Source organism: Podarcis gaigeae (assembly GCF_964106915.1).
Source record: "Podarcis gaigeae genome assembly, chromosome: 6".
Lineage (NCBI taxonomy): Eukaryota > Metazoa > Chordata > Lepidosauria > Squamata > Lacertidae > Podarcis > Podarcis gaigeae.
This window is the reverse complement of record NC_139682.1, coordinates 15,565,580-15,581,075: the sequence shown is the minus strand read 5'-3', so window position 1 is coordinate 15,581,075 and position 15,496 is coordinate 15,565,580. Positions and strand designations below refer to the sequence as shown.

The 15,496-nt window shown below is 43.0% G+C and overlaps 1 protein-coding gene across 1 annotated transcript in view; it reads left to right on the top strand.

Annotated features, from left to right (window-relative positions):
* The window catches only part of RTF2 (replication termination factor 2), a 57,386-nt gene extending 42,784 nt beyond the window's left edge, over positions 1–14,602 (top strand). The window contains exons 6-9 of the mRNA XM_083744664.1: positions 7,712–7,825; positions 10,094–10,148; positions 11,561–11,653; positions 13,602–14,602. Of these exons, the coding sequence (XP_083600790.1) occupies positions 7,712–7,825; positions 10,094–10,148; positions 11,561–11,653; positions 13,602–13,792 (453 nt within the window). The 3' untranslated portion in view covers positions 13,793–14,602. The remainder of the gene's footprint in view (positions 1–7,711; positions 7,826–10,093; positions 10,149–11,560; positions 11,654–13,601) is intronic.
* Positions 14,603–15,496: the final 894 nt, after the last annotated feature.

The window sequence follows — 15,496 nt, the reverse complement described above, 5'->3', positions numbered from 1 at the left end:
TGCCAGCAAACCATAATCTGAATCCATAGTTTGTTGTTGGTTTATGAACCTTGGTTTATTTTAACTGTGGCTTGGTGTCATGTGTAAACGCAATACCCTTCCTTAACCATTGTTTGCTTGACCACACCCCCAGATGCTCTGCAACATATATATGATTGGGCATGGTGCAGAACAAGAATGGATGGTGGTTGTTCAGATGCTTCTCACTCTATTTATTTCACCTTTATTTAGTGAAATAAATAGAGTGAGAAGCATCTGAACAACCACCATCCAATATTTGAAACCTACATCATTTAAAACAGGATTCTCAGGCTTCTTTGTATTTCCAAGAGAACTCAACTGCTTCCCAGGTTCTCTCAGAAGCCAAAACAGGATGAAATCACACGTGCAATTTGACTTGACGACTGCAACATTAACGGCATTCTTGTATGTGTAAAACGTCAAAGGAGTTAACATGTGACCTCAAACTACCTCTTTCAGTGGAAGCAGTTGTCTGTTGAGAAATCATGGAATAAGCAGATGTGTGAGTCAGCCCTGAGAGTGACTTAAAACCTGCTGCAATGTATAGTGCAGCAGCCTTGGAGAGCTTTTATTGCCTTTCTCCTGCGGCACTCTGCAGTTTAGTTAGCGCCAGACTCAGAAAACACCTGACAGTACCTATAAGTGGGTCCTGTTTCTGCATAGGGTAGAATGCCAAAAACAGTAGCCAGAAAATCCCAAGAACTGCAGGAGTCCCTTTCAGTGGCCAACGGACCAGGGCACCTGGGAGGTGTCTCCTAGGAATAACAGCATCAAGGCAAGAGGAGTCCAACCTGGGCTTGTCTATCACCTAGAATAGGAGCCACAGCAGGGGGCTCACTTCCCCACTTTCAGTCTGAAAGAATGCTCCGATCTAACAACCTGTTGCTGTGAGGCTGAAGAAGCAAGGGGAAGGACCCTCTAGTCCCATCCATCAGCCAAGGGAACAGGTGTCCGCAGCTACTATTCAGAAAAAAAGAACATTAGCAAGGGAAGATCCATCTTGGGGCCAACTGGATTTCAGTTCCCACTTATCTTATAGCTCTTCCCCTAGAGCAGTGGTTCCCAGTTAGGGGTCTGGGGACCCCTGGGGGTCCGCAAAACACTCAGGAGGTCTGCGGCCCCATTCCTTGCCCCCCCCCATTTTTTTGTCATTTTTGCATGGTAATACCACAAATTTTATGGTCTGCTTTAGCGCTGTGTGGTTTTTCAATATATTGGCCAAAATTGGTTTTGAAATCACACAGTGATAACAATTTTGACGTAACTACCATAGAGTAAACAAAATTTTCAAAAGTAGGGGTTCCGTGGCTTGGATTTTGGAAAATAGGGGGTCCTCAGTAATTAGCTAATTGGGAACCACTGCCCTAGACTTAAATAACTGATTTTTCACCTCCAGCTTTCCTCTCCACTTCCCTTCCCTTGTTTGTATTTGTAAGCTTGGTGACAGTGCCTTATATCTTTTCCTTTTTTAATTTATGTGTGGTGATTTTTGAGATGAGAACTGCTTGGAAACGAGGATGAAAATATGGTAATCAGTAAAAGTTTCAAAGCTCTTAACTTAATCTGGGGGAGAGGCTGAAATTCAGGAACTAAAACTCATAGATTGGGGCAGTGGGGCAGAGTTGGGGAAATGGTGTGGGAAATTCCCGCCCAACGATCTAGCCTTTTCTGGAAACTGCCCACGTGCTTTCAGGTTGCATTTCCTGTTGCCAGTTGTCCCAGAAGCGTATCTTAGAAGCAAATCAGAATCTTACACATTGCAGGTTTCATTCTGTGATGCACTGTTGTATATTAATAGCCATACATATCTGTATATTCCTGCATTACATACAAGATCCTGAGGTGTATAGGTCCCTAAGGAGGCACCCTCAAGATTCTGTCATCCTTTGACTGTTGACCGTGATGGATGAGAGCATTGTTGCATTGGAGCCCAACAACATCTGGAAGCACATGGGCACCCCTGTGCCTTTGGGGTCTTTTTAAGCATGGCATCATTGGGTGGCATTCAGTGAAATAGTTACAGTGGTACCTCGGCTTACATACGCTTCAGGTTACAGACTCCACTCACCCAGAAATAGTACCTTGGGTTAAGAACTTTGCTTCAGGATGAGAACAGAAATCGTGCTCCGGCGGCATGGCAGCAGCAGGAGGCCCCCATTAGCTAAAGTGGTGCTTCAGGTTAAGAACAGTTTCAGGTTAAGAACGGACCTCCAGAACAAATTAAGTTCTTAACCCGAGGTACCACTGTACTGGCACACAATTAGTCTTCCTCACTCTCCTCCCCCCAGAGGACGTCTCAGAATAGTTTTAGGAGGGTTGCAAGCAGGGAGAAGCACAGTGAAGTCCTGTTCCACAAGGAGAGACCCATGTGCTAATGGAACGTAAGCCTTAGTGCTACATTGAATACAATACAACACCATCATCTTCATCACCACCACCACCATCACTACTACTGCTATTATTACTATTATTTCTGGCATTGGTGCCATGAGTATCTTGCTCATTTTACCTTTATGGTGTTCTGCAGTTCTGGGAGCATTCTCAAAGACAAGACTTCATCTGTGTTCAGTCACGGATCATACTTTTGATAGTAAGCGATAGAAAAGTATGGCACTCTAGAACACTCTGTCCAGAGTCCAATTACATCACACTTTTTAACAGCTCTAGTTGTTATATTTCTTTTACATAGCAAACTCATGCTATGCAAACTCATGGACAGGTGCAGGGACCTAGCTATTTTTGCCGATGTGTCTGTGCAAGGTGCTGTATAAATCATATTATTAGCCATTGGTCCTGGGTGAGTGATATTGCCGAAGTTTAGCAGCGGCTACAAAATTGCTCCAGATAATTAAATGTATGATAGGATCTCTGTGACCGTTAACAGAGTGTACAACACAAGCATAGAATTTCAACCATCTTGGCTCTCAATTTTTTTAAAAGGAAATCTTAAAGGAAATCATGACCAAAGCACTCTCTGATGAAGGCTCGTAGCGTAAGTGTGGCTGTGGGTCTCAACTTCCAGTGACCATGAGACTTGGGGACCCTCCCCAGTTCCCAACAATGATTCTGTGTCCCACGCCTCTGCTGCCAGTGTGTGCCCAGTCTCCCTGCCCTTTTCCCCTCCGTCACATTTCCCTTCTTGACCTGTGCACTCATAACATTTGCAGAACAAATAGCGCAAAGAAAATACATACTCAAGTGTACCAAATTGGAACACATTGTTCTGACAGCGGAGTGTGGATTTATTGTGGTGCAGTATACACCCAGACTACTGAAAGAGATACAATCTCATGCTCATCGTGTCCCTAGGCTCTATTCGCTCTAAGCAAGTAACACAGGAGCTACCTGAAGACCCTGTAACTGCCCTGTACATTGAACATCACCTCCGAAGGGTCAGAAAATGCATTATGAAAGCAGAGTAACAGCCGATCAAGTAAAGCAAGTACACTTACCAGCAAAATGTAGAGTGAAAGCACAGAGGCAGGCTTGTTCTGCAACCACACCAAGACCTTCTCACTTAAAATCTAACTTTGAAACTGCTGCCTCTCTGGAAACATGCAAATGACTTAAATGTGCTTTCAATGCCTTCGAGCTTCAGGACTGTATTTCAATGGCTTCCTGTTTCGTAATTGCTAGGAAAGCTAGAAAACAACAACTGGAAAACCAAACTATAAAGCTGAATGCACCCACCATTAAAAGATACTTGATCTCCCTCTCTCCTCTCTCCCTCTCTCATTTTTTCATCCGTTGGCATCACCTATCCACGGATGTGTGCTGGCTTACTGTCATTATGAGAAAAGCATTGCTGTTCTTTGTGGATATGCTTGCAGATACTATCAGGATTTTGTGTCTAAATGAGATAGTAGATAGCAAGAGACAGGTGCAAATAGCAAAGAAGCCAGCAGCAAACCTGTGCTGTTGATCCCCTTTCAGTTCTGAGAAGGTCAGCAACTTTTGAAATTCCCTTTCCTGGAGGGAAAGCCCAGCGTTTTGTTATTTTATTTTATAATATAATCCAAATCCAGACTTCAGGTGGGCTGCTTTCACCTCTCAATGGCATCACCAGTTGTGCATCTCCTATCCACCCAGTTCTCCACTCTTCCCACAGTCTCTTCCATGCTTTCTCCCTACTGGTTTTTGTGCCTGGAACATTTTTCCAATTCCGCCTGTCGACAGTTGTCCCGTATTGTGTATGTTTTATGCTTAACAACAACAACAAAATCCTCTGTCCCAGTTTGTAGTGTATGGACCAGTATACGTGTGGTTTTACCTTACTAATTGTATTCCAAGGTTAGTGAAACTGAGAAAGGGCAACAAAACTGAGAGCTAAAGGCTACAACAAATTGAGATCCTATTAATGATTCAGCAGAACTGGCAGTCGGAGGAAAAAGAGCTCTGGATGCATGTGCTTTGGAAATGTAACTCTTCCCTTACTGCTGGGACACAGGAGTACGTATACAAAAGCTTCAATTAGTAGTGATTTAAGTTGCAACCTTCAGGAGGGGGGAAACCCCCCCCATTGAACTCAGTTGCACTTTCTTCTCAGGTGATATGCATAAGAGTGTGCTGTTAATTTACATCTCAGTTCATTGAATATGTTGCCATCATTTGTAGCTCTCAGTTCATCCTGATGAATCACGCACCTGTGCTTGTCTCAGATGACCTTCTGCTTGCATGCAGGAGATCCCAGGTTTGATCTCTGGCACCTCCAGTTTTTAAGAAAGAAGAAAAGTAAAGGGGAAAGGATCAAGTACCGGGTACTGGGCAAGACCTCTGCCAGAGACTTTGTAGAATCACTTCCAGCCAATAGGGCAGCACTGGCTAAAGCCGCTAGCTGGTCATAATTGTTTGGATGACAATAAGGCAGTTTCCATTGTTCCTGCGCCTTTTCCCCATGAAGCTCCAAACCTAGGAGGTTTGAGCCTTTACCTCCACCCATTCCCAGCCTCCAAATATTTAAATTATGTAATAACAAAAGATAGATTCTGCAAAAAAAATAAAAATCCCAAACCCTTTTTTGTGAATTTGCAAAATTCAAGCTACTTTTTTTTTGCAGAATTCAAAGTAGCTGTACTGAAGCCTTATCCTCGAGTCACCAGCAGTCCTAGGAAGTGGCCCCACACCCCCAGCTTCTGAGATTTTTGCAAGGCATTATTGCTTGGAGACTCTCAGTTCAATTTTGGAGCCATAATGATTAGAAAAGATTGAAAACCTGAGCTGCCTGCAATGTGTCGATTCTGTATAACTACCTAGTATGTTTCAAATTAATATGCATTATTATAACACAAAGCAACATCAGCCTTCCCCTACCTGGTACCTTGAAGTTATTGTTGTGTTCCAGCTGCCTTCAGCCTCTCAGCCCCAGGCAGAATGGCTGTTGGTCAGGAATTACTGGTCTTGTAATTCAAGACACCTGAAGAGTACCAGAGTGATGAAGGCTGAGCTAAATGCATCTTTGGTCAGAGGGGGGCAGGATGTGGTTCCTGTGCATATCTGTTTATTAGCAGTGTATGTCTCCTTGGTTTAAAGCCCTGAGTCAGTGCTGTTTGGAGCAACTTTTCATAGGGCTAAGGCTTTTCCTTTTTTAATGCTGCTGCTGCTGTAAGTAAGACTCTGCTTTCTTTCCCTGCTGCTTGGGGAATTGTTGTGTACAAGATCAAAATATATTGGTATAGATCTGTAATCTTGTAGACTTTGCTATAAATAGCTGCCAGACATGTCAGATTAGCTGTTGGCAAACAATAATGCTATCCGGTATTGTGGCTCCTTAAGCTCTGGCAGCTATGAAATGCCATGAAAAATTCATGGGTGAGGATGCTGTTAATTATGGGATGGACACCTGGCTTCTCTGCGATTTTATTCCAATTTCACTAGCATAACAGTCCGTTGACTTATATGTTGTTTTATTGGTTCTTTTTAGATATGCATAGTTCTTGTATGCAAATTGTATGTCTCATGGCTGGACAGATTTTATTCTGATTCTGACAAGGCAAGACTGTTGGGAAGTTTCCCCCTTAGAAATATATTAATTACACATTTTTTCATCATAGATGTTTAGAACAAAATGCAAGCAATAAAATTCTGACATTCCCCCCACCTTTGAGGCTCAATGTCACTACACCTAGATACTTCTCTTTCTTTGCTCTGAATTTACGGAGAAAGGTGAACTATTAAATTATTGTGTTGTTGTGTTTTCGCAATTGTGTTTTGCTTCTCCTTGAACAAAGTCCCATTTTCCGCTTTTAAATATTCACCTTGTAAAAATTACTAGACCTTACGGTGTATAATTCCAGTTGAGAAGCTGTGCCGCATCATGGACAGAATCAGGCCTGGGAAGACCTGGGTTCAAATACTACGTTGGCCACCTAGATGGTCTCAGCTAAATCATGTTTTCTTTTCTTAAGGTTCTAGTAAAGATAAAGAGATATAAAAAATATAATGACATCATTAAATACACCAGTAAAAATGGCTATTTCCTCACGTCCCCAGTCATGTTTTCTCAGGATAGAACGCGGTGTCCTCTTTTGACTACTCTGAATTCAGTGAAGGAAGGGTAGGACAGAATGTAATGAACTAAATAGTTTTGAGCCAAGAGTAGCTAATCTTTTTTGCCCAAGGGCAACAATCGCCCTTAGCCCAACCTTCCAGGGGCTGCATGCCAGCAGGGAGTGTGGTCACCATGCAGTATCTCGCAGACACAGAGGCATCACCACCCTCAGCTGAACGGAGGGGGTATAAGCCTCTTTCCACCCTAGCCCATGTCTCCTCTATTTCCTTTTTGCTACTGCCATCAACCCGCTGTGATTTTGGAGCTCAGAAAAATTGCTCAGTGGATCAGATCAGGCCCCCGAGCAGGAGGTTTGCCCACCCTGCTTTATGCCATATAAAATCACGGGGGGGGGGGGGGAGGATAAAATCCATGCTGAGTTAATGGAACGCACGGCCCCAATCCAGAGGGAGCAAATCAGTCACATTTGCGTCCTTTTGCAATCAGTAGCACAATTTGGTTGCAACTTACTTATTTCTCATTAATTTCAAAGTGACAGCAGTTGGCTAAACTACTAACTTGCTTTTGGAGTGGGGCCTATGGACTGAGTCCAGATTAAGCTAGTTGCCCTAGAAATCAATGGTGCTTCAGTTTATTGTGACTAATTTTTCAGATTGATTTTGTTGTGGCCCAGAATGTGGTTAATCCTGTCTGGATCCAATCCTATATGTACTTTGGCAAGTACCTTGATTGCTTACAAACTGATCACTTAGACAGTGGAATGGACTCCCTCAGGAGGTGATGGGCTCTCCTTCATTGGAGGTTTTTAAATAGAGATGGGATGGCCGTCTGCCATGGATGCTTTAGTTGAGATTCCTGCATTTCAGGGGGTTGGACTAGATGGCCCACGGCGTATCCTCAGACTCCTCAATTCTATGATTCTATGAAATAAAGAGTTAAGCAGTCCTCTCAGTCAAGACACAGGCTTATTTCAAAAAGGGCAGAGAGGATAAAAATCTGAGTAGGGGAAAGGAAGCAGACTATGCATGTTTGAATTGTAATTTAATTTTGTAGTCAAGCAAAACACTCCTAATGTAGCTTGTGCCCTTCCTTTTTTATATACATTCAACACATTACATTGCCCGTATGTGGTCATAAAAATATAAAGCCTTGTTAACCTTTCTCCCCCTTTCCTCATGAAAGTGTGGAGCCTCTTTTCAAGACGATGACGTGATTGTACTTAACGGTACAAAAGAGGATGTAGAAGTGCTGAAGAAAAGAATGGAGGAGAGAAGGCTTAAGAGTAAATTGGGGAAGGTAAGAGCTTTGTGCATTTTCTGATGTATTTGCACGTGCATTTATGGTATACTTCAGGAACAGAGTTTATTACAAACAGTTTTTTCAAAACCTTCTCCGTGGTAGCAGGGGGTCAGTCTCCTGTTAAAGTGCCCAAAGCCCCCAGCATAAAACTGTAGGTGCAGCTCATTGAATCCCAGCAAATATTTTTATCAAGTACAGCTTGTTGTTTTTCAATTTCAGCCCTCGTTAGTAATTTTTAATTAGATCAGAGATAAGTAATTTATTTGGCCTTGCCACTAATTTAATCCAGCTCTTCTTTCACATGGAAATAGTTCTTCCTTCCTTCCACAAATGCCGTCATCAAAATAAATAAACCCATTGGTTTCCCTTTTCAAATCAGTACCCAGTTGTTCCATTATCCAGCTGCTCTTAAGCAGAACTGTCACTCTTCCTTGACGTAGTTTATGTTTTACATTTTACCCCATCCACTTCTCACTGTTAGGGATAGGAAAGTGTAAAACAAATCAACATGGTCCAAGCTACATGATAACTACTCACACATTTGCACTGCATCCATTGATCCGGGGTGAAGTTCATTTAACCCCCTAATTCTAAACTTCACAAGCGTGTAAATGCACCAGTACGTGCACACATTCTGCAATGTACAGAGTATCCCTTCATTTACTTATATCCCTCCCCTCATGGCCTTAATGACCCTCATTGTACTCATCAATATAAGAACCACAGTTCTATCTTTAACTTCTGAGGGTGTTGCTGGTGTGCTAAAATAGCGTGCAACGAGAACTTCCTCTTGCAGGGGCCTCCTTTCCGTTTTGAATCTGGCTTCCTATTTGACATGAAAGTAAATCAAACATGGCATTCTGCAAGCAGCGTTCGTGTTTCAGACTAAAATTAGGGCAGAGCTTTTTTTCATGCTGAAGGCTTGATGCCAAATAAGCATATAACACTGCTAGGCATATCTGTGTTGGGGTTAGGAAAGAGAAGCAAAGCAAAGCAGGGCACCTTTATAGGTACAGCTGAGAGACCAGCAACATTTGGCAGGGATCTTAAAGGTACTTGTGAGCCACCTTTGAGGATAAAAATTCTTTGAAAATATATCGGTCTCATTCCCTAGTTGCATTTTCCTACCACATGTATTTTAGTTGCAAGACTTTAGTTGCCTCTAAAACTGCTGCACAGGAAGGTCTGATGCATTGCTGCCACCTCCAGGAAGACATGGGTAATCTGCAGAAAAGGGAATAGCTCAGTGGAATCAGTGCCTTTCCTGCAGCTAATAATATATGCAGCAGATCTGTGCAAACTGGTGACCATCAGCTGCATATGGAACCAACTAAGTGCTTCATAGTGTCCTGCTTTTTCTGTCTGCCTCAGGCTGCTCAAAGAAGGCAGTTATCTGCCACCTCCTAAGCCACACAGCATGGCTTGTGGTCTGCATCCAGCTTGGCAAGTCCGAAATTGAGCAGGCCTGAGGCATTCTAACATTGTTTGGGGTATCTTCACTTCAATCCACTGTAATATTGCTGGGCCATCCAGCGCTAATTTTTATTGTGGCATTATTTTTTTATTGTCAACAACCCAATTCATCAGGTGAAAGGGCTCATTGTCTAACCATAATTAATGGTGGGTGTAATTAATGTCTGTCTGTCTGTCTGTCTCTCATGTTCTTATGTAGGACTCGCTGTGCTTTTCCCATTCAGGGGGCTGCTTAGGTCCATACCTGCTGAGCTTTGGCAATGCTGCAGCCTCAGATGCCCCCAGACTATTAACTGGATCTCAAATAAGATTATTTTAAACAATATTAAAAAGGGACTTCAAACAGCTAACCAGCTGAGATTTCCAAAGGAGACAGGCAGCCCTTATGGAGAAAGCCGTGCTCCTAGTGTTGGGTTAATTTTAATTGTGTGGATAATGGAAGAAAGAACATATCTCTGTGTCTCTCAAAGATGATTAGTTTCAAGGATCAGAGTCAGGCTATTTTTCAAAACATCTTGATCCTGCAGGCAGATAAGCCTGGCCTTTCTCTTCAGGGATTATTCTGTCTCTCATACAGTTTGCTCCCTTTGCATGTTACAAGCCTTATATGCCCACTTTTAAAGGAGCACAAAGTGGGCAGTGAATTGTGTGAGTGGATTGGATTGTGTAGCGATGTAATATGAAAAAAGCACTGAGTAACCTTATGGCAAAGTTGTGCCGATGGAACTGGTGGATTTGTTACCAAACACAGTGTGGGCTGTTGTCACTCATGTTTGTCTCCATTGCTTCCAGAAATCCAAGAAATCTAAGGCAGCAGAGACCACTGTGAAACCCGAAGCTGCTGAAGGTAAGGTTGTGTCCATGTGCTGATGCAACAAAGTGCTATTTCAGATTACTATTCTTTTCAGTGCAGTAACTTGTGCAGCTATTACCTTTGTTGGCCAGAACCCACACATTTTCCTTCAAGGTAGCACTGCTTTTGCAGAGAAACCAACTTTTCCCAGCACACAGAGAACGGTATTATGTTGCTAGGATCACCCCACCCCTGCGGCTAGCACCTCTGTCTTGATCCATGAAATCTGCAGTAGCCATGCAAATATGATACGCCCCTATTGGCTAGTTCCAGTGATGGATGACCTTTCCCTATTGCTATGCCACTGTGTTCTTTTAAAAGGCCATTTTGCATGTTGTTTTGACATAAATAGGTTAGAAACTGTAAAGAAAAGAGTAACAGTAAATAGAAAGTTGGGTGCACATTATGAACTAAATATCCCCTTAAGGAAAAACAAAAGTGATAAACATAACTAACCTGCAGTAATGCTTTTCTCACTTAACGGATTCTCTCCCTCTGCCCCCACCTCCCATTTTTAAAGGGACAAAAAATAAAACAAGGAGCCTGTAGGTAGATCACACGAAGGGGCAAATATGGACTTCACAGGCCCTTGTGCTTAGAAGGTATTGGCCAGATTCACACACAACATGAAGCCATGGTTGGTTTGGGCAATTTTGTTTTTTGAAACAAATCATGAGTTAACCACAAAGGATCAGACAAACAGTGGCTTGTTTCTCCAACGTTTGATTTGTTTTCCAGCTTCTGTTGCCTCATGCCTTTGGAATTTGTGAAATGCCTGAGTTACAGAGTCCAGGCCTAACCATGGTTAAGGAAGTGTGCTGAGTTCACATGTAACGCCAAGTCATAGTTAAAACAAACTAGGGTTCATGAGCCAACAACAACCCATGCCTTCAAAGTGTCATCTCTTGGCAGTAAACAAGCTTGTTAAGCTGCTAGGCAGAGTTTGCATGCCACAAAGCTTCTGCTAACCTGGCTGTTAATTAAGTACACAGGTGCTGATGCAGTGAGCCATTTATTTTACGCTCTCCCCCATCTGTGTAACATTTAGTATAACTTATGCCTTGATATCGTTATGGTTCTACTCCATGTCCTTGGCTTATGGTGGAGAACATTGGATATTATGGTGTTACAACACATATAAGGCAATGCAGAAAGGGACTGAAGGGAACTAAATACACAACTGTCCTTTTCAGTGGCAACTCTCTATGTGTTGATCATTAATTGGTCCAACTCTTGAGTGAAGTTTTATTGTTTAATTACTTTTGGTTGCAGTGCTCTCTTGCTGAACAAATCTTTTGCTATTGATTTTAACAGGATGCAGATTCCACCTCTTTTCTTTTTAATTTCTTTCTCTCTCTTCCTGTTTATGTGGGTTTTTTAATTATTATTATTTTGGTATTTTTAAGATTTGCCTACATCATCTCAAGTAAATACTGAAAAGGATACAGCAAACATGAAATCTGGAGAAAATAGAAGCATTGCCTTCTGCAAGAGTACAGGTTAGTATAAAATTTTCCATGCAGTTTCATGACATTGCATTCAGTAATATTGTGGATAATCCTTTATTAGCCATTTTCAGCCAGATGTTCACCTAAAACTCTACTCTGAGCTGGTGCAGCTGTAACTGGGACCATCTGTTCGTGGAAAGATGAGGGCTGCGTAGGAGCCGCAGAATGGCAGGCTCTCCGTCATTTGCCTGTTGAATGAATTCACCCCTCCCTCGCATTTCCACTGCTGCCTTTAACCATGGTCAATTGTTTTTATGCCAGCCATAACCAATGTTAACACTAGGAACATTAGACTCTGCCTTGTACTGAGTCAGCCTGTTGGTGCATTCAGCTCAGTATTGTCCACGCTGGCTGTCAGTGGCTCTCCAGGGTTCCACACAGGGGTCTCATCTCAATCCTACCTGGAGATACAGAGTCTTAAATCTGGGACCTTTTGCATGCAAAGCAAGATGCTCAACCACTGAGCTTAGTTGTTGAAATTAGCGGGGAAAGGGAGCTGAAAATAATGCCAATACAGTTCACATCTTTTGTTCTAGGAGGCTTAGTTTAGTCAGAATTGAGTATAAACTTCCAGAGTTAATGCTAAATACATTACTTCTGGTAAATGAGCCACCATAGCCACTAGAGGGCTGTGAAAATTTGTGTCCCAGGCTTTTTAGACTCATCCACCCGGGAACTGTCCTGAAACTAAAGGGGTGCATTGGTTGTCAGATGTGATTCCCCCCCCCCCCCAGCTCTCCTACCCCACTAAATTGGTGAGCTGGCTTTAGATGCTTCCCTGGTCTTTGTGGACTAGCTGTGGTTGCAACATAACTCTCTTATTTGCAAGGCCTAAGAGCTTCCATGAGCCATGTCCTGTCTAGTTGTGCTGACTACTTAAAAAAACACCACACACCCTCCCGATTTCAGGACTTCCAACTGTTTGTGAGCCGTCCTTTGGTGTCCGTGTTTTTAACAAAACCAACTGTTCCAGTTGTGGCATGATTTCAACAAGGTTGGCTCCAGTTTGAGGGGTGGGGACCCTAAACAAAGTGCCCTCTTGTTTGGCCCTCCTGTGTTGGTGGGCCTTGGTAAGCTTATTTGGTGGCAGGAGCTGCAGGACTCTGACCTGCAACAGACAACTGGGTTCGAGAACTATCACTCATTTCCTATGGTGCGGCATCACCCTGGACTCTTTTGAGAAGAAAATTGGTGGCTTCCAGACCTAGCCACCAGGTGCTGATTTGAAATTGTTTTAAGGGAGAACCAGCGTAGATACTGGCAGTGGACCTGCTGAAGCGTTAGGATCCTGGCAACTGCCAAAGGGTGCCAAGTGCCAGCTGTGCAAAGTAGAAGTTTAAGCAACTTAATCTTGACTTTAGCTTGAACAAGCCTTAAAAAGAAATATGGGCGTTGATCAGAAGATTGGAGGAAATTTAAGACTTATTTACAAAAATATTGTGATTTGGTGGAAAGTTAAGTAGGATGTTTGATCATAAATAATTGGCCACCACAAAATCGGATCGGAATGGGATGTAAAGTGAGATTAAGAGAAATAAATTTGCAGAGGACTATATTTAAATAAGCGGTTATAAAAGTTGCAAACTAGATGATAAATTGCATGGAAAAAATCTATGATGATGAAAATGGCAGCGGGAGATGTGAGGAAGCCCAAAGAAGTTATGAAACTCTGTTGAGATAAAAGTAAGGTTGTTTATTGTCTTTGTACTTTATTCTGTAAAAACCCCTAATAAAAATTTTATTAAAAAAAAAAAAAGAAATATGGGCGTTGATCATCCCTGACCATTGGCCGTGTGCCCTGGGGCTTATGGGAGTTGCAATCTCAAACAACTGAAGGGCTCCAGGTTGGCAAAGGTTTCTTTAGTATGGTGTTTGTGTGTCTGTACATGCAAGTTTTGTGGGTGAAGTTGACGCGTGTTCTGTTTGCTTCATTCTGTAGCAGTCAGTGAAAGTCCATCATCTTCATCTGGAAAAAGCAGCAAAAGTTCATCCGAGGGCCCCAAGCGATCCTTCGCAAGCAGAGGAGAGAAATCGGAAGCATACAAGTCTATTTTTACATCACACAGCTCTGCCAAACGCTCCAAGGAAGAGTCTTCCAATTGGATCACGCATACAGCATACTATTTCTAAAATAGAAAAGTTTCCAGTTTGTAGCAGGCCCTGCCCTTTCCCACCCTGCTGCAGTTCCTCTTACAAGGGAGGACTTAGTTATTTGGCACCGAGTGCAATTTGCTGTCGATTTAGAAGGACCATCCATATATAACTATGTAAAGTAGAATATAAAAGCAGTTAGCAGAAATCAGTTGTGTTTTTTTTAAGGAGTGTATGATTTGAACAAGTACTAATTGTTAGGCTCACAAATGATGTGCTCTTGATTCCACCTTCCATCCCGCCCCCCACAGGTCCTGGTCGCTTTGAATAATTTGGATGCATGTAGAACAGAAACAGGTGACCTGCCCACATCATCTACCTTGCATGGGTACCTTCTGCTGTCTTTCAGGCATCCTGACTTTCAGACCTTCTTTTGCATGGAAATGTAGATTGTGGGGCTAGAGTAATTAGATTGGAGACTAGCATGACCACTTCCTGTCCTGTTCTTCTCCTTGGTTTGCTAAGGCTTTGTCTAGGTGGGTCAGGCTTCAGCAAACGGAAGGTGTTCCACCATCATCTTTCCCAAGTGTGAGGAGGCTACAGCAGAAGCCAGCATCCTATGTTCAAGAGGGCTGTGGAGTTATGAGCCACAGAAAACAATTTTTTGGGGGGCCCCCAGCCCAGAGTGTCCATCTTTACCTGTGTAGCTCTTGCCAGCTTTATAGAAGTGATATTGTTGAATGTTTAATTTTGGTTTCCATTCCTGTCACTTGTCAGGGAAATAAAGCAGAGCCCTTTGTGACTTTTCTTGCACACCTTGTACTTACAAATAAAAGCATAGTATTCTAATATTGTCCCTCGATTGCATGGTTAAAAGCTGTCCAGCCCATCCCACTTTCATCGTAAAAGGTTTTGGAGATCTTGCATTAGAAGAAACGCGAATGGAAGGAGAAAATGCGTTAGTACTCTTCTGAGACGTGTAAGAGACTACGGTTCATCAGAGAAGAAGAAGAAGAGTTTGGATTTGATATCCCGCCTTTCACTCCCCTTCAGGAGTCTCCAAGCGGCTAACATTCTCCTTTCCCTTCCTCCCCCACAAGAAACACTCTGTGAGGTGAGTGGGGCTGAGAGACTTCAGAGAAGTGTGACTGGCCCAAGGTCACCCAGCAGCTGCATGTGGAGGAGCGGAGACGCAAACCCGGTTCCCCAGATTATGTGACTACCGCTCTTAACCACTACACCACACTGGCTCTCAATAGAGATGATGTTGCCGTAAAACAGGCGCAGGACCTCATGCACAGCAACCCCAAGTCTGGTCGTTCCACTCTGAAATTGTGAGGGAAGGTTGTAGTATTTGAGACTTTGTAATTTAGAGAAAAGGCAAGTAGGAGGTGATTGAAATAAATAAAATACTGGCATGGGGAAAGTAGATGCAGGGGGAAGGTGTCCCTCCTAACACTTGAATTCATGGCTACCCAATGGCGCTGAATGTTGGACGATTCGGGATAGATAAAAGAAAGCATTTCTTCACACAACACGTAATTAAACTGTGGAACTCACTCCCACAAGAGCCAGTGATGGCCGCCAAATTTGGTGTCTTTAAGAGGGGATTAGACAAATTCATGGAGGAGAAGGCTGTCAGCGACCACTAGCCATGCTGGCTATGCTGTGCCTTCACGGTAGTGGTTGTTGTTGTTTAGTCGTGTCCGGCTCTTCATAACCCCATGGACCAGAGCATAACAG